At 60.3% G+C, this 19,349-nt stretch overlaps 1 protein-coding gene across 1 annotated transcript in view; it reads right to left on the bottom strand.

Moving 5' to 3' along the window:
• KIRREL1 (kirre like nephrin family adhesion molecule 1) overlaps positions 1–19,349 on the bottom strand; it is an 88,359-nt gene that overhangs the window by 15,643 nt on the left and 53,367 nt on the right. The window contains exons 2-3 of the mRNA XM_037883140.2: positions 5,453–5,602; positions 3,456–3,605 (exon numbers count right to left, since the gene is read on the bottom strand). Of these exons, the coding sequence (XP_037739068.1) occupies positions 3,456–3,605; positions 5,453–5,602 (300 nt within the window). The remainder of the gene's footprint in view (positions 1–3,455; positions 3,606–5,452; positions 5,603–19,349) is intronic.

Below are 19,349 nucleotides of genomic sequence, written 5' to 3'. Positions count from 1 at the left end.
CTGCACAAACTGGCCTCAATCGATCTGGCCCCATTCGAGAAAGCTCCAACTCGGGCATTTGACCCCAGGAAATGAACCACTCGCCATTCGGATGGGGCAGTGCGGGTCACACCCCGATATTAAGGCGGGGAGGGGAGAGAGAATTGCCAATCCCATGTGTATTTTCAAGATTTAAAACATTTTTCCATGCTCAAATTGGGGATCAAAGGTAAAATCTTGAAATTTTTTGTGAACCGAAAAAATAAATTGTTTTGGGTCAATCACGACGCCTCATATTTCATTTCAGTTTCAACCCTTTGCTTCTTTTCTCCTTAGTACAAATGAAGGGACATTTTGAACCAGAAAGTCGCGCTGAACTGAGACATCAAAACTTTGCCTTTGAAAAATGATGACGATTCCTAAACGGCTTTTCAAGTCGGGACATTTGTTGAAACCAGACCTTCCCTGCCAGCCATTTCAGTCTTGCTGAAGCCAGCAAAAAAACATTTTGCCGAAAAATCCCTGACCAGCACTCGCCCCTGTTTTCGGCCCTCTGTGACAGACACAGAGACACGACAGGAAGCCCAGCCAGAGATGCTATCTAAAGGTGGTTACATGTGCTATTCTGTTAGATGAAATATGCAGAGAGAGCTGTGTTTTAATGAGAGCTTTATGTAATCTGCTCAGGAGCTCTGTCTTGGACCTGCAGCTCTTACAGCAGGGAAAGGGGCTTTAAAAAAAGCCTTACCAAGTTGTACTCCACAGCGAGCGGAGGTTTTTGGTGGCTCTTTCAACCACCGCACGTCTTAATGAATCCAGGCCGCATGACACTGAAAAATTGATGATGCTCTAATAAAGAGAAACTGATTAGCAGCACGAAAAAAGACACAGGCCTGTTTGCGGGCTCTGTGTAAGTGAAGTCGGGCTTTGACAACTGATTGTCAGCCGGGAAGCTGAGCTGGGGAAGTTGCTTTCCTTTGTACAAAGCCACTTTGTGATTGATTTCTAAAGCCCCATTACTGATTTATTAGGGCTTAATTTAAAAATAAAAATAAAAGAAGAAGCAGGCCTTGTTTGGAGTTAAGAACAAAACCTTAAGAGAAGGAAACTGGGCCACCAAGAAAAGATCTTTGCTCCCAATCTTCCGCCGTTACCCACGAAGCAGGCAGGATTGTGGGTGGGGTGGGTGCGAGCCGTCAGTCGCGACAGTGACAGCTTATGGCTTTCTTCTCTGTTTGCCTGCAGGTGCCGTGCCCGGAGTGCGCTATAAAAGTTCCGGGACCTGCAGCTGGCAGGGCGGGGGGTTGGCATACTGGCTGGAAAGACAATGCGTTTGTTTGCAGGTAGGATGGGATTTTTCTGACACGCCCGCAGAGAGGGAGCCTAGATGGATGTGTTGGAAAGGCCCCATTGGTTTCAGATTGCCCCAGGGGGGTTTTCTGCAGTTATGCGAATGCATAATGGGGGTCTAGAGGAGGGAGCGCAGGGCCTGCCGGGGAGGAAGGGAAGAGCAGAAAAGGATGGAACAAGCTTGCGCAGTTTCTGCTTCTGCTCCTTGCATAGACCCAGGGCACCCCTGTCCCCAGCCAACTCGCTCGGGACCCTGGTTTGAGACCCTGGCTCCTGTGCTTTTGCTTACAGGCTGCTTTTGCCCTGGCGGTGACAGCGCCAGTCTGGACAGTCATCCTGTCACCTAGCCCTGCCCCGGGTAGGGGGCACAACCAGGGCCTTAGAGGGTTTATCTCAAGCTCCCTCAGCCTCTAGAGCTGGCAGAGAGGAGATTCCCTGGCAGCATTGCTGAAGGGCTGAGGTCGCTTGTTGTCTCTCCAGAACCCAGTGTATCCAACTCCAGCCCCCCAAGCGGCTGACTGTACAGGCATCCAACCCACAGGGCTTCAGAGCCCTCCCATGGGGCAGGCAAGGGGAGGGAGGATTCCCCCCCACAGCACCTGCTGCTCTCAGCCCGTGTCCCATTCTCCCAGCCTGCCCCAGCCGTGGGCCCCGAGCATGGCCCCACCACTGTCAGTTCTGCCCGGCCCCCCCGCGCAGCATCCCCGCTCGGCCCCTCTCGGAGCTGGGCTTCGGTGGTGCCGAGAGCTGGCTGCTAGCCTGACGCCCCACTGGCGAAGTGCCCCAGTTGCAGAGGAGAGATGGGCTGGGCTGGGCTGACTCTAATGCAGGCTGCTGGACACCGGCAAACCCTACGATTCCCTCTGGCTCTCCACCTCCCTGCACGGCCTGGCCTCACCCCCGCGCGGTCCCCCGAAACCCTCACCTGCATTAACAGCGTCATGGAAGGGAGCGCGGCCATCTCCTGCAGCCCCCGGCGCATGGCGCTAGGAAGATGCATGTGTGGGGTGGCGGGCAAAGCTCCAAACAGCCCCGAATCCTTCAGACCCTGCCCAAACCATCCCTCCCCCTCTCTTAACCCCCTCACCCCTTTAAGACGCCATCATACGAGCCTTTCTAACTGCTCCCAGGCCCCAGCCCACCCGCCCCAGAACCCGAGTGACCGGGCGGAAATCTGCGGTTTCAGCTGCACGTTCAGTAATCCAGCAGCATCCCCCTCGCGCCTTCCCTTTAATTTTATCTCCCGGCGTTAGAATAAGAATTTCAATGCAAGAGAAGGGGAGGAAAAAACCATCGGCCCCAAATCCCATTCATGCAACATTTCGATTGCGGCTTTTTACAAGGCACAAAAGTCAGGGAAATCAAAGTTACGGCGCCCACAGCTGCAGTAACTCAGCCACGGCGCGCATATAGATGAAGGCATTAAAGAGAGCGGCACATCCAGGACCCGCGAGGGCGGGGAGAGGCGGCTGCGGGAGCAGCATTCCCGACGGCCCGCGGAGCCGGTGGCCGCCACCAAGTTCTCTGCACTTCATTTTTGAGCGAAGTGGTTTCAAAGGCGGCGAAAGCGCTCAGGGAGATCAGGGCCACCCGGCAGAGGCCATGCCCCGCCCAGGCTCTGGGGCAGGCTGGAAAATGGGATCCCCTCCCACAGTTGGGGTACCCAAGAGGGAACAGCTGCTGGCAGACATGCTAGTGTCAGGCCCAGGTCTCCTCTAGAGAAGCGGCCATGGGTTGGGTCTTTTTGGTGGGTGTCCCCAGTGGACAGGAGGAGGGTTAGATGGCGCACTCCTCTCTGCGTTAGTGCTGACTCCAGTGTCCCAGCCTGGCACTAGGGGGCGCTGTGCTGCGGGGAGCAGGGTGGATGGTTCACTCGGGGACACGTGCCTCAGCATGGACTCAAAGGGGAGAGTGCCCCCAGCTCTGGGTCACCCTCGCTGCTCCCTGCAGGTCTCCCGTCGCAGAACCAACCCAGATTCACCCTGGCGAGCCGCTTTGCACCAACCCAACAAGAGACAGAGCAGAGCACCTAGTCCAATGCCGGGCACAGCCCTGACACAGGGAGAGGGGCTGGGGGCTGGGGGAGCCCTGCAGAAGAAGGGCCGGGGGAGCAGGCGGCCCCTTACTCAGGACGGTGAGCTTGGCCCGCCGGGAGCGCAGCGCAGCTTCTGTGGCCTGGCACTCGTACGAGGCGTCATCCGAGAGCTCGGCGTCGGTGATCTCCAGGTTGTATTGTCCGGAGTCTGCCGTGCCGATGATCCGGTAGCGTGGCCAGGCTGCAGAAAGAGACAGGACAGGCAGGGAGGTGACGGCACCACCAGCACAGCCCACACACGGTACGCGCAGACTGAAGGGACACGGCACCGGTAGGAGGCACTAGAGACAGGTTAAGGGACGATTCCCTGGGATCCCAAACCCCTTTACAGATGTGAACGATGACATACAAGCTCCGTCAGGAATAGCTGCAGCCACCTCTGGGGTGGTGCATGGCAGCTGTTTAACAGCCACGCAGCAACACTGCACAGGGATTGCTCACCCAGTGCTGAAATGCGGCCACCTCTGGGGTGGTGCATGGCAGCTGTTTAACAGCCACATAGCAATGCTTCATGGGACTCATTCACCAAGCACTGAAATGCAACTGCATCTGGGGTGGGGCATGGCAGTTGCTTAACAGCAACACTGCACAGCAATATAGGACAGCAAGGGAGGAACTGAAAGCACAGTGGGATCTAGAATGTCACTCCAGAGGTGGAATGGGGCCAGGAGGACAAGGTTATGATTCATAGAAAAGGTGCCATGGGATCTTAAACGAGCATGAGTGGTTGAGACCGCAGTTTTCCATCTCATCAGAAAGACACAGGAGCATAAGAAATGCTGGGTCCGACCAGGGGCCCATCTAGCCCGGTATCTTGTTTCCAACTGCTGCTTCCGAGGAAAGTGTAAGAACCCCCATAACGGGAGGCAGTGTGGCTTGGTGGCTAGAACACTGGATGGGGACTCAAGAGATCTCTGTTCCAGTCCCAGTTCTGCCATCGGTCCGCTGTGTAACCTTGGACAAGTCACTTCCCTTCTCTATGCCTCAGTTTCCCCCTCTGTACAATGGGGAGAATAACACTAGGCTCCTTTGTAAAGTGCGTTGAGATCTACAACTAATAAGAGCTAGGGACAGTTATTAATTCTGGAATAACCTGCCCCAGGACAGGTTAATTCGTTCCTAATACCTGGTAGCAAGTGGCTTCTGGACAGCGTGTCTTATTATCTGCATAAACCCTGAACCATGCTAAGCTCTGCCACCCATTAGTATCTTGTGGCAGTCAGTTCCACTGGCTAAGTCTGTCCTGTGATTAAAAAGAGGCGGCTCCTCTAGACCTAATAAAAACCCTGGAGCGCGGAAGAGAATTCAGAGTGTAGGAAGAGAATGGGCCAAATGAATCCCGGGTGTTACTCTATAGGAATCAACGGAGTTATGATTTCATTCTGCCCTGCTTTCCACGGGTTAGATGCCAGCCAGCCTCCTCCCCTCTCTCCATCTCATTCAGCAAGTGGTGCTGTCGTCCCAGCTAACGGCGCTCTGCTCCCCCCAGCGTGCGCGTGGCAGGCGGGGGGCACGAAAGAAAGACTGAGCGAAGGAAGGGAAGGGCGGGGCAGGCGGGAGGGATGAGCGCGAGAGGGTGGAGACGCGGGGCAGCGAATGAATGAAACCTGGATAAGCACAGAGGGGAAAGGAGTGGGCTGCCAGAAAGAGACACGCCCCCCCCCCCACCCCGATTGGCACTGGAAGGCAGGATGCCGGCGGGCTTGGGAATCACCGGAGCTGGCACCTGAGTCTGTTGGAGCGGCCCTGGGTGTTCCCCGGACAGTGACAGGGCCCTGTTAACACCTTGGACTCTCAGGGCCCATTTAGTCCATTGACATTAACGCCAGGAGAGCCAGCCGTCGGGTCTGCCCAGGGAGAAGGGCAGTGGGTAGATCAGTCACGTTGCGGCTCGTGCCTTGTGACTCCAGCCCCAGCGCCACCGAGAAGACTACGACAGGGAAGGGACAGGGAAGCGATGGATCACCCCGACTCCTTGACCCGCAGGTTGGGCGCCTCCCCTCCCTGCCCCGGCCAGGGCGTCAGTACCTTTCAGCCCCTGCCCCATGCCCAGCGCCAGGCCGTCTTTGGTCCATTGCACGATCCCGGAGTAGTTCAACACCACGCAGGACAGGACAAGCCTCTGCCCGGCCACCACAGTCTGGTCCTCTGGCTCCTCGCTGAACCGGGTCTGGACAACTGGGAAGGGAGAGAGGATGAGCGTTAGCGCCCTGGGGAGGGAGGGACCCCACACGGCACTGAGCACCGGGACCAGCTTCTCCCACCAGTAATGTTGGGGTGGGGACTGGGGAATCAGAGGGGAGAGCGCCCCCTCCTGAGCCCCCACCCCACTGCTCCCTGCGGCACAGCGCCCCCTAGCACCGCACTGGGGTCAGCACAGAGCCAGAGGGGAGAGCGCCCCCCACTGAGCCCCCACCCCACTGCTCCCTGCAGCACAGCGCCCCCTAGCACCGCACTGGGGTCAGCACAGAGCCAGAGGGGAGAGCGCCCCCTACTGAGCCCCCACCCCACTGCTCCCTGCAGCACAGCGCCCCCTAGCACCGCACTGGGGTCAGCACAGAGCCAGAGGGGAGAGCGCCCCCTACTGAGCCCCCACCCCACTGCTCCCTGCAGCACAGCGCCCCCTAGCACCGCACTGGGGTCAGCACAGAGCCAGAGGGGAGAGCGCCCCCTCCTGAGCCCCCACCCCACTGCTCCCTGCAGCACAGCGCCCCCTAGCACCGCACTGGGGTCAGCACAGAGCCAGAGGGGAGAGCGCCCCCTACTGAGCCCACACCCCACTGCTCCCTGCAGCACAGCGCCCCCTAGCACCGCACTGGGGTCAGCACAGAGCCAGAGGGGAGAGCGCCCCCTACTGAGCCCACACCCCACTGCTCCCTGCAGCACAGCGCCCCCTAGCACCGCACTGGGGTCAGCACAGAGCCAGAGGGGAGAGCGCCCCCTACTGAGCCCCCACCCCACTGCTCCCTGCAGCACAGCGCCCCCTAGCACCGCACTGGGGTCAGCACAGAGCCAGAGGGGAGAGCGCCCCCTCCTGAGCCCCCACCCCACTGCTCCCTGCAGCACAACGCCCCCTAGCACCGCACTGGGGTCAGCACAGAGCCAGAGGGGAGAGCGCCCCCTACTGAGCCCACACCCCACTGCTCCCTGCAGCACAGCGCCCCCTAGCACCGCACTGGGGTCAGCACAGAGCCAGAGGGGAGAGCGCCCCCTACTGAGCCCACACCCCACTGCTCCCTGCAGCACAGCGCCCCCTAGCACCGCACTGGGGTCAGCACAGAGCCAGAGGGGAGAGCGCCCCCTACTGCGCCCACACCCCACGGCTCCCTGCAGCACAGCGCCCCCTAGCACCGCACTGGGGTCAGCACAGAGCCAGAGGGGAGAGCGCCCCCTACTGAGCCCACACCCCACTGCTCCCTGCAGCACAGCGCCCCCTAGCACCGCACTGGGGTCAGCACAGAGCCAGAGGGGAGAGCGCCCCCTACTGAGCCCACACCCCACTGCTCCCTGCAGCACAGCGCCCCCTAGCACCGCACTGGGGTCAGCACAGAGCCAGAGGGGAGAGCGCCCCCTACTGAGCCCCCACCCCACTGCTCCCTGCAGCACAGCGCCCCCTAGCACCGCACTGGGGTCAGCACAGAGCCAGAGGGGAGAGCGCCCCCTACTGAGCCCCCACCCCACTGCTCCCTGCGGCACAGCGCCCCCTAGCACCGCACTGGGGTCAGCACAGAGCCAGAGGGGAGCGCGCCCCCTACTGAGCCCCCACCCCACTGCTCCCTGCAGCACAGCGCCCCCTAGCACCGCACTGGGGTCAGCACAGAGCCAGAGGGGAGAGCGCCCCCTACTGAGCCCCCACCCCACTGCTCCCTGCAGCACAGCGCCCCCTAGCACCGCACTGGGGTCAGCACAGAGCCAGAGGGGAGAGCGCCCCCTACTGCGCCCACACCCCACTGCTCCCTGCAGCACAGCGCCCCCTAGCACCGCACTGGGGTCAGCACAGAGCCAGAGGGGAGAGCGCCCCCTACTGAGCCCACACCCCACTGCTCCCTGCAGCACAGCGCCCCCTAGCACCGCACTGGGGTCAGCACAGAGCCAGAGGGGAGAGCGCCCCCTACTGAGCCCCCACCCCACTGCTCCCTGCAGCACAGCGCCCCCTAGCACCGCACTGGGGTCAGCACAGAGCCAGAGGGGAGAGCGCCCCCTACTGAGCCCACACCCCACTGCTCCCTGCAGCACAGCGCCCCCTAGCACCGCACTGGGGTCAGCACAGAGCCAGAGGGGAGAGCGCCCCCTACTGAGCCCACACCCCACTGCTCCCTGCAGCACAGCGCCCCCTAGCACCGCACTGGGGTCAGCACAGAGCCAGAGGGGAGAGCGCCCCCTACTGCGCCCACACCCCACGGCTCCCTGCAGCACAGCGCCCCCTAGCACCGCACTGGGGTCAGCACAGAGCCAGAGGGGAGAGCGCCCCCTACTGAGCCCACACCCCACTGCTCCCTGCGGCACAGCGCCCCCTAGCACCGCACTGGGGTCAGCACAGAGCCAGAGGGGAGAGCGCCCCCTACTGAGCCCCCACCCCACTGCTCCCTGCGGCACAGCGCCCCCTAGCACCGCACTGGGGTCAGCACAGAGCCAGAGGGGAGCGCGCCCCCTACTGAGCCCCCACCCCACTGCTCCCTGCAGCACAGCGCCCCCTAGCACCGCACTGGGGTCAGCACAGAGCCAGAGGGGAGAGCGCCCCCTACTGAGCCCCCACCCCACTGCTCCCTGCAGCACAGCGCCCCCTAGCACCGCACTGGGGTCAGCACAGAGCCAGAGGGGAGAGCGCCCCCTACTGCGCCCACACCCCACTGCTCCCTGCAGCACAGCGCCCCCTAGCACCGCACTGGGGTCAGCACAGAGCCAGAGGGGAGAGCGCCCCCTACTGAGCCCCCACCCCACTGCTCCCTGCAGCACAGCGCCCCCTAGCACCGCACTGGGGTCAGCACAGAGCCAGAGGGGAGAGCGCCCCCTACTGAGCCCCCACCCCACTGCTCCCTGCAGCACAGCGCCCCCTAGCACCGCACTGGGGTCAGCACAGAGCCAGAGGGGAGAGCGCCCCCTACTGAGCCCCCACCCCACTGCTCCCTGCAGCACAGCGCCCCCTAGCACCGCACTGGGGTCAGCAGAGAGCCAGGGGGGAGAGCGCCCCCTCCTGAGCCCACACCCCACTGCTCCCTGCAGCACAGCGCCCCCTAGCACCGCACTGGGGTCAGCACAGAGCCAGAGGGGAGAGCGCCCCCCACTGAGCCCCCACCCCACTGCTCCCTGCAGCACAGCGCCCCCTAGCACCGCACTGGGGTCAGCACAGAGCCAGAGGGGAGAGCGCCCCCTACTGAGCCCCCACCCCACTGCTCCCTGCAGCACAGCGCCCCCTAGCACCGCACTGGGGTCAGCACAGAGCCAGTGGGGAGAGCGCCCCCTACTGAGCCCCCACCCCACTGCTCCCTGCAGCACAGCGCCCCCTAGCACTGCACTGGGGTCAGCACAGAGCCAGAGGGGAGAGCGCCCCCTACTGAGCCCCCACCCCACTGCTCCCTGCAGCACAGCGCCCCCTAGCACCGCACTGGCGCACTGAGGTCAGCACCGGGGTGGGAGGGCAGGAAGGAGCCGCCGAGCGTGCGGTGCGCCAGGTGCCTGTTGGGTGCCGAGCGCTCTGGAAGCCTGGTGCCGCGTGTGTGGGTGGTTTGTGCGCAGCCCGTGTGAAGCGGCGTCTGGGCCGGGTGTTGCGACGCGTGTCTTCTGTGGGAGTGACGCGGTTCCGTTGGACACGATTGCTGCACCGCAATGTGTGCTGTGTACGAAATGGCTCAGCGGGTGTCTCGTGAAGGCAGGTCGAGGTTGTGTGTTCTGCCACGGGCATTAGGCGCCTGTGAGGGGGTGTGTACGGTGTGTGTGGTGTGTATACGTGTGCGAATGCGTGTCTGCCGTGTGCATTACGAGGGTCTGGGTCATGTGTTATGCTGCGTGCAGCCTGTGAGGGTGCCGATGTGCACCTCGTTGTGTGTTCTCCTGGGTACAGTGTGTGTCGACGTGTGTGTTCTGTTGTGTACAGCCTGTGTGTGTATTAGTTGTGTGTTATGCTGTGTACTGTGTGTGTGTATGTTGTGGGCAGCCTGTGTATGAGCGTGCACCTAGGTTGTGTTATCGACATGCCAGTGAGTGTGTTATCTTGTGTAGAGCCTTTTATGTCTGCGTGTATCTGGGTTGTGTGTTATGCTGTGTACAGTGCGGGCGGATGTGGACGAGTGTATTAGGCTGTGTATAGTGTGTGTGCGTGTGTGTTGTGGACAGCCTGCGTGTGTGTGTGTATCTGGGTTGTGTTACGCGGTGTACGTGTGAGCGTGCGGTTTGCTCAAGCTCTGCCTGGGGCTGGCGTTCACCATCCACAACCCAGCCCCTTCCCTCTCCTCCCCCGGCTGGGCCCAGCCGCCCCTGTCCACAGCCACCTTGTGGGCCCTAAACACAGCTGGGGCACCAGGTTCCCAGCCCCCCTGGCGTCCCGCTGCCCAGCCCGGGAGATCGATAGCCTCATCTTTCCACAACAGCAGCCGGTCACGTGGCAGCGAATTCACAGCCAGCCCGGGGGCTACCGGGCATCGATAGTGGGACAGGGAGGCTCAGGGTGGGGGAGTCTCAACGTTTCCCGGCCTCCAGGCAGGGCTGGGCTGGGGGAAAGCGGCACGTGGAAGTGAATCAAGCTGGCACCAGCCAGCAAGCCGAGCCCCGCGCCAGAGGAAGAGGAGCTGGCAGGGCTCCGGCAGCTTGGCAGCCTGGCTGGAGACAGCTGCGGTTCTGAAAGGCAGCAAGGGGCCGCGCCGGGAGCGGGTGCTGTGGAGCTGGGTGGGGGGCACGGATGGAGGAGGTAGGGGGGGAAGCTGCGGTTTCTTTGCTGCTTCTCTCTGATTATTGTCTGTGGCATCCTAGGACGTGGCGGGCCCCAGGCACGGAGCAGGACTCCCGGCGCTCGTGCTCTACGAACACACGCTTGCCTTTACAAGCGAGTCTTTACCCCGGCAGAGTCCTGGCAGCTGGCTGGGTTCCCTGCTCATATCTTAATTATTATTACTGCAGGGCCCAGGAGCTGCTGTCGTGGGCGCTCGGAGCTGTACAAACACAGAAGGAGGAGCCGGTCCCTGCCCAGAGAACGGCCTGCCCTGGGGTCTAGTGGTTAGAGCTGGGAGCAGGGGAGGAAGCTAGATGTCTGGATGCCTGGGTTCTCTTTCAGGACCTGGGAAGGAGTGTGGTGTAGTGGTTAGAGCAGGAGGCTAGGGTCTAGGACTCCTTGTTCATCCCCTTTGAGAAAGAGCAACCCACCAGCTGGTTAACCCCTCACTGCCCCACGCCAGCTTTGGGGAGGGGGGAGAGAAGCTGCAGATGAAGGTGAAGCCAAGTCCCTGCTGCTGCCTTTCCCTGGCAGAGGGGCTGATCCAAGGCACTGCACAGTGACGGGGGCGGGGCGGGGGGGTCTCTAGGAAGTGGTCCCTAGGCAAAGGCCTCCCTCCCCCACAGAGCAGTCCCCCATGGGAGGGTGGGCTCCGAAGGCTTTGCAGACACTCCAGCCCTTGGGCACCAGGTGGGGAGGCGGCGAAAAGGGCAGCGTTCAGCGTCCAGGACAGTGAGAACCCGGGAGGAAACTGCGGCCTGCCAGCCTTGGGTCAGGCCGGTAGCGAGCACCAGAGAGGGAAGGAGCTGATGCCCCTCAGTCCCGACCCGCAGACCCCCACCCGCTATTCCAGCCCTGAGTCCCCCCACAACAGCTCTCTCAATGCCCCTCAATCCCATCCACAGCTCCCCCACTCCCTCCCCAGCTCTGCCAATGCCCCTCAATCCCATCCACAGCTCCCCCATTCCCTCCCCAGCTCTGCCAATGCCCCTCAATCCCATCCACAGCTCCCCCACTCCCTCCCCAGCTCTGCCAATGCCCCTCAATCCCATCCACAGCTCCCCCACTCCCTCCCCAGCTCTGCCAATGCCCCTCAATCCCATCCACAGCTCCCCCACTCCCTCCCCAGCTCTGCCAATGCCCCTCAATCCCATCCACAGCTCCCCCACTCCCTCCCCAGCTCTGCCAATGCCCCTCAATCCCATCCATAGCTCCCCCACTCCCTCCCCAGCTCTGCCAATGCCCCTCAATCCCATCCACAGCTCCCCCACTCCCTCCCCAGCTCTGCCAATGCCCCTCAATCCCATCCATAGCTCCCCCACTCCCTCCCCAGCTCTGCCAATGCCCCTCAATCCCATCCACAGCTCCCCCACTCTCTCCCCAGCTCTGCCAATGCCCCTCAATCCCATCCACAGCTCCCCCACTCCCTCCACAGCTCTGCCAATGCCCCTCAATCCCATCCACAGCTCCCCCACTCTCTCCCCAGCTCTGCCAATGCCCCTCAATCCCATCCACAGCTCCCCCACTCCCTCCACAGCTCTGCCAATGCCCCTCAATCCCATCCACAGCTCCCCCACTCTCTCCCCAGCTCTGCCAATGCCCCTCAATCCCATCCACAGCTCCTCCACTCTCTCCCCAGCTCTGCCAATACCCCTCAACCCCAATCCACAGTCTCTCTCACTCCCACCCTCGGCTAGCCCAGCCCTGGGCTCCCCACCCCCAGCTCTGTCAGAGCCCCTCAAAGCGAGCCTGAGCTGTCCTGTAACTGCGCCAACTCGTAGCCCTGGTTTACGCTACAGAGCTCGACTGAGGCCAAGCCGCTTCCGTCGACCCATCTCGGAACGCGTCTACACTACAATGCCGCTGCCGACGACGTGACTCGCCTGCCAGGGCAACCCAGTAACCCCTGCTCCCCGAGAGGCGCGGGCTGAGGTGGATGTAGTCAGGGATGCCATCGCCCGGTGCTGCCTTTCCAAAGCCATCCCACAAGTGCTCCTGGTGAGGACATGCACCGCTGACACAAGGACACACACAAGCGATTGCATTACGGCGGTGGCTGTACGTCCACCTAACGTAGGTCAACTTAATTCTCCAGGGCGGACACACACCCATAGACCCTGCCCAGCTCTGCCAGCGTCTCGGGCCTGACCCCGAGCCCCTCTGCTACTACAGACCTCGAATCCCCCCTGAATAGCTCGGCCAGCCCACCACAAGCCTGGCCCGCTGCATCTCCCGTGGATCCAGTCTTGGGCTCCCCCCAATCTCTGCCATTGCCCCTCCATCCTGACCTGCAGCCCCTCTGCATTCCAGCCCCCCCAGTCTTTCCTGCTGCCCCTCCATCGCCTTCTACAAGGGTCTTGTGTCAGATCTCGACTCTCTCCCTGCCACAGTGATCCCCCCTGCTCAGTTCGGGTTTTGCAGTGGATTTGTGTGTGCGCGTCAGAGATGAGGATCTCGCTGGGGTGATGCTGAGCACCGAGCTGTCCCTCATCCCGTGACCTGACGCAGACGAACTTGCGTCTGCTGCGAGCCGGGGACCAGCGTGTCAGTCCCCGGGGCCATTTCCAAACAAAGCCTAAATTGCACTGTATAAGTAAAAATATATCTGTTGCATCCTGAATTCCCTCCAGCCGTCAGTTCCCCCTGAGCCTTGGAGGGAGATGTATTTACCAACAGGACGAGCTGCCTCTCCTCCTTCAGTGCAAGGAAGATGTGTCCAGAGACAGGATTTTTGCTGCTACTCACTGACGGAGCAGCCAGACAGGATCAGGCCTGAGGTCCATGGAGCCCAGGAGCCTGTCTGCGACACCGGCTGCTTCCAGCTGCTGCAGAGGAAGGTGGAAGAAACTCTGCGGTAGCAGATATGGGATAATCCGCCCCTCCACACTGGGTCTCATCCTAATCCCTAATAGTCAGGAATTCGTTAAGCAAGAGGCTCGATATCCCTGCCAAAACATCTCTCAGAGTTCACGGTTATGACTCTGAATATTCTTGCTGGCCCCATACAAATGTCCATCTGCCTTTTTTTGCACCTTGAAAAAATTCTTGGCCTCAGCCACTTCCAGTGCCAGAGAGTCCCACTGTCTAGCAGTAGGATTTAGACGGGATTAGTTCCCAAAGGTCAGAACGATCCCTCCCTTCACACACGCACCCCCCCACTTTGCCATATCATGGCAATTGCTAGCAATGGAATAAGCGCCAGGAGGTGAATGCTTAAAAGGCGGCTGCCCACCTGTGGGGACCAGGGACGGGATCCAGAGCCTTTCGCCTTCTAGGCTGCCAGTTAAAATCTCAGTCTAGGTCAGCAGTGACCAAAAGCCTTTCGTTTGTAGATTTCAAGGTCGGAAAAGATCATTTGGATCATCAAGTCTGACCTCCTGAGTAGCACGAGACAGAGAATTGAAAGCAGCTAACTCCTGTCCTGAGCCCACTTCGCCCCCTGATGGCAGCACAATAGCCTTGGTAAAATGAGTTTGGCGGGTCTCAGTCTAGTTCCTAGTAAAAGCATTGAAGATTGGGAGGTGCTCAGATACTGGGGTAATGGGGCCCGTACAAGTACCTAAGGTAGGCTGGGCACATGGAAAGGACCAACGAAAGGCTGATCTCGGCCACAAACCCAGGTTGTAGCAGAAGGTGACCTTGAGGGGTCATGGATAATCAGTGCAATGTGAAGCGGGTACAGTGAGGGTCTCAACGCAGGCTAGGGGCTTTGGACACCTGATGCCTGTTAATTTCGCAGAGAAACACGTCGCTCAATCCTTTGGGCAGCTTTGAAAACTGGAGCTTTGGTGCAGAGATTGTGGCATTTAATGTGGTCAGATGGTTGTGGTTAAACTCGTCTGGGACTAAGGGTGTGTCTACACTGCAATCGGAGGTGTGACTGGCACATGTATAGATGTACTTGTGCTATGCTGATTTCTAAGTCCTGTTAGTTCCCACGACCCTTCCAGGGTGTTCTCTGACTTGCTAATAAAGGTTAGCCCTGTGTGCCCCATGGCTGTGCCCTCTAGTGGCTGGTGTATGTAGAGGATAACAGCCTACTTCTGCAAGCAGCCAAGCAGCTTGGTCTTGGTCTATGGAGCACAGAGGGGACAGGGTTCTAGTCTGTCTTGTGACCCAGGGTGGGGGCTTGCTGCCGGTGAAACGTTGGGTTAGGAATGGAAGGGGAGGGGATAACTGAAAGCAAATGAAATCTGTTCTCGTCCCAGAGTCTTTGGGTAAGTCACGTCCTGGCTCTGTGCCTCAGTTTCCCCATCCCTGCCCTTTTTGTCTTCTCTATTTCCATTGCAAGCTCTTTGAGGCAGGGGGTTGTCTCTCACTACATGCACACACAGTTCCTAGCACCATGGGGCCCTGACCATGGCCTTTTAGGTGCTTCCATAAGGCTAGTAACCATGTAATGAGCCCAGGTCATTGGAGACTCAGCTGCCCTTCTGAGCCTCAGTTTCCCCATCTGTACAATAAGACTGACCTCCTTCGTAAAGCGTTCTGAGCTCTACGGATGATAAGATTGGTACTGGAACGAGGGATTGGTACCGGAACGAGCTCAGAAGCACCCCTCAAACCATCTCACCAGCCCTGGTGAGCTCTGGAGAGGTCTCCCAGCCACCCACGGGGCTCAGCTGCACCTGTCTGGGAGGGGAGTGCTAACGGCACTGTGCCGGCCTGGCTGGACCGGTGCATTTGAGACTACAGTGTTCATGCGAGACAGCGCTAGGGGAAGCAGGATGGAGATGAGACCAGGGAGATGTAACGGGCCCTCTCCCACATCCCTGGGGCAGTGGGGTGACCCATCAGGGCTCCTCCCCCTGGCTCTTTAATGTGGAGCGAGAAGGGTTTGGCCAGGCCCCAGCCACTCTGCCCTGCGTCAAGAGGCCGGACGGAGATCTGGGACCTTGCAGTCAACACAATGGGATTTCACGGAGTGCAGCGTGCAGGGGGTGCTTTGATCTTCGACAGACCCGGCACGGGATTTCTGGAGGGGGGGAGGGGGATGAGAGGCAGAGAAAAAAGGAAGGGGGGAGAGAAGGAACGAGATTCTGGAGAGAAGGAAGGAAAGAAAGAGAAGGGAGGAGAGGACCGGCTGGGGGTGAGGAGGAGAGAGATCAAAGAGGAAGAGAGATCAGAGTGAGAGAAGGGGAGGGAGGCAGGTGGGAGGAGAAGCGAGTGGGATCAGAGAGCGAGGAAGCACGGGGAGCGGGAGGGAGCAGCGAGACCCAGAGCAGCCCCCCGGCATCTCTTCACAGCCGAGTTGAGCAGGTGCATGGCCCAGAGGCTGGCTACGCACATCCCTGCCTGGGCGGCGGGAGGAGACTGGGTTAGACACACCATCCCTTCCCTATGCCACCTAAAAGCTGCCTCCTTCCCCCCACCAGCAAATCACCATCATAGAAAGACGGGACCCACCCCAGGAGCCGCAGTGAAATGTGCCAGCCCCCCCGGCCCCCGAAGCCGAGCAAGGCGCTGGTCTCTTTCGCTCTGGCTCTGCTGGTCAAATGCAGCCCCGGCCCCTCGGAGAAACACCAACAGGGAGGAGTCTGGGTTCTGTTCCCGCTTCCCCTTGTCCTCGTCAGGGCACGGCCAGGGCTCGCAGAGAGGTGCCCGCTGGGGCAGAGCCAGAGCGGCTGGGAAGCAGGTCTGTTGCCCCGCTGGCTTCTACGGCGCGATGCCCATTTACCCTCCTGGTTGTTCTTGCCCAGTCTCGGCATCCTGCTAACCTCGGCCCGTCTAGGCCCCCGCGGCACTGAAGAGACAGGTCAGGGAGGGGCGGGGCGGTCAAGCCAAGGAGGGGAGGTCACAGCACGTGGGGCTCCCCCCCAGATCTCAGGAGCTGAAGAGGCTCCGGGCTGGCAGGGTGGTCTGGCCAGTGGCTGCTGGTGACTCAGCTCTGCTCCTCTGAGCACCGGGGGAATCGATGCCCTGGGGCAGGCCCACCCCCACCACCCAGCTGGTGCCCTCGGCAAGAGACAGAGCGGTAGCCCCAGCTCGCTCCTTCCTAGAGCAGAGGTGATGCGCAGATCTGGGTTGAGCCCTTACCCTGCCTTTGGTCGCTCCAGCAGGGTCAAACGGTGTGGTGGGGCCCCCAGAGGTGGCTGCATTTCGGTGCTGTTTAGGAATCCCACTACGTGTGCTCTGGGACGCTTCCAGCCACAATGCACTCCAGCAGCGCGAGGAGAGGACGGTTATTTATTAAGGTCTCTCAGCCAGGCAGGCTAGAATAACAGAAACCCCTGCAGCTGTATTGATCCTGGAGGGAAACTGATGACTGAAGTAGATCACAGGAGATCTTTTTATTGGGCCAACAAGTGTGGAACAGTGACAGGTGCCTGCAGGCTGGAAACCAGAGCAAGGAGGGACTTTCCCGGTGCATTGCCGAGAGTCAGCCTGCTGCCAGTGGCTTCATAGCCCCCCCGGCTCGGCTCGCAGGCTGCTCCGAGCCCTCCCAGCCTCCTGCCAAGCCCGGTGCAGGGAGTTTCCTGGAACTGGGAGGCGTTTTGAGAGACGCTCTGTAAGTGGGCGGCTGGGGATGTGAGACCCCAGCTTCGAGGCCCTGCGCTGCCCGGTTCTGAGCAGAACTGTCATCCGCCCTCACCCCAAACAAGGCCGGGCAGCGCCTCGCGTCTGTGTTGCCCACACGCCGGGCTCGTCCCCCAGCCACCGGCTTACACCGCTGCCCTGAAAACGTTCGTTCCGAGGGGTTTTGGTTTCCTGCCCACGTGGAATGGAAAGGAATTTGGAAACCTTGGAAGGGGCTGTCCATGGGTCAGCTCTGGGCCTCAGGCTTGTTTTCTTTGCTGTGGGTCTGGATTCTGAGCTGGGGAGTGTCTCTATGTGTCCATATAGCACCTAGCGCAATGGGCTTTCAGGGCCTCTAAGGACGGCTGTTAAGACAGTTAATGATTATTCTACATTTCCACGGTCTGGATCCAGCCAGCGCGAGGAGGACATTGGTTAGACTCAAGCTCGCAAGCTGGGGGTTGGTTTGAGGTTGCTCAGCCCGGCTTCAAATCTGAGCCGAGTCAGCACCGAACTGAGCTTGCTGGTCACTCAGTGGCCCCTCACAAACCATGGGTCAGGCTGACACAGCAGGAACCCACCAGGGTCTGACCGCAACAGACAGACCAGGAGAGGTGACTCTTCAAGGCCTGCTGGGAGCTGCAGAATGACACAAGGGGCGGGTGGAAAAACGTCCCAGCCAGCTCTAACATTTTGTCCTCTATGGGAAGGGAGAGCTCGCCCTGGAGATGGGGAAATCGAGGCACGGCGAAGGGAAATGACTCGCGTAAAGCTACAGAGCAGGGTGGAGTCAGGAATCCTGACTAACAATTACCTGCTCTAATTACTAGCTCACAAGCAGGGAATCGAGCCCAGGAGTCCTGGCGCCCAGTCCTCTGCTCTAACCACTAGCTCACACTACCTGCCAGAGCTGGGACAAGTATGCAGGTGTCCTGGCTGCCAGCCGTGGTCTCAGCCCACAAAACACCACTCGGAATAACGAGCAGAAACGACGCAGGTGAATCTGCCGGTGGCACCAAGCCGAGCGGCTCTGCCTCGTCACGCTGAGCTGTGGCGTCTGGGCACCCGAGCGTCTGAGATTGTAGATCAAGCCAGGAGGGAAGCCAGCTCTGGCTGGGGAAACGCATCAGATCTGAGCTGGGAGAATAACTCCAGTCCACCATGATGTGGCAAACATCCGGTCCCGGGGTCTGATGCAGCCGAGGCTGACGGGTTACGAGTGACTCTCGGGACGGTCCTCGGACAGCCAGGGTTAGGCAGGGAAGAACATGAATTTAAAAGTGCCCCCAACCCAGCCTTCAACCCTCCCCCCGGATCCAAACCAGCGATGCTGCTATTTGATCACCCGGCCTGATCTGCATATGTAAATGATATGCAGATACAGCCCCTCTGCTCCGGGGTCATTGTCAGAGTGGGCCGCCGGTTGGATGAGCACACTCTGGCCCCCAGCACCGCAGACCTGGCAGAGCCGAGCCCCGGGGAGGATCCTAGATGGGCCATGGCGGGGAGAGGAGACTGGTGGGGCTTTTCCAGCTCCCGTGTATTTCACTGTCCAGTCAGTCCCCCCTCCTGCTTTCCTGGGCCTGTGAGCCTGCCGGGATGGAGGGAGCGTGGACCAGGGCAGGTGAGTGGCAGCCCCTCTCGCTTTGTCCTCATCCCACTGTGCCCTCCGCAGCAAAGGGCAACCCCGTGGGGTTTTCATCTTCCCCTCCGGCTTGGATCAGTCAAGCCAAGTCCCTGCACTGCACTGGCCTCAGGCATCGCTGGGCCCCTCAGCCTCTCCAGCCCCCTGCCGGCGGCACACGACAGTCCAGGCTCGTGAGGACTGAAATGCTTTAGTCTGACCCGGGGGACTGGGCTCGGTGCAGGGCTTTCAGAATACGCTGCGGTGCTGGGGCAGGGCACCAGCCCTTTGCCACGGGGTCTTTATTTCCCCCCTCTGGGTCGCGGACGGCTGGGAAGGAGGGATCCTGAGTTCAGCGCGGTTGCTGGGGGGGTAAGACAGTCGAACGGGAAAGAGGGATCCCGGAGACAACGACAGTTTGGCTGTTTGCCACGGCAGAGCAAGTTGAAAGTCTTTTCTTGTCGCTGGGCCTGGCCATTATGCTAAGGAGACAGTTGTCTTCCAAAAGGTTTGCTGCTTAAAAGGCATGCCGTGTTTGGCCTCACCTCGGCCTTCACAGGAGATAAATTATTCACACCTTCTGGGCTGGACTTTTCTACCCCTCTTCTCATCCCCCTCCTCCCACACTTCCTGCATCTGCCGTGTTGTGTGTGTATCTCCAGGAGCACTAGTGCAATGTGTGTCCATCTGAGTGTACATTTGCACAACCGTGTGTCTATTTCCATGCATCTATGTGTGTGCACCCACACCTGTTTGTGTTGGTCCTGCACGTTTGTGTGTGTGTGTGAGTGTGTCCTTCATGGTGTGGGTCTGCAGCTCTGTGTGTGCACTTTTGTGCCTGTCTGCGTGTGTTTCTCTTT

Source organism: Chelonia mydas, chromosome 24, assembly GCF_015237465.2.
Source record: "Chelonia mydas isolate rCheMyd1 chromosome 24, rCheMyd1.pri.v2, whole genome shotgun sequence".
Taxonomy (NCBI): Eukaryota; Metazoa; Chordata; order Testudines; family Cheloniidae; genus Chelonia; species Chelonia mydas.
The sequence above is the reverse complement of the archived record's forward strand: the minus strand, read 5'-3'. Positions and strand labels throughout refer to the sequence as shown.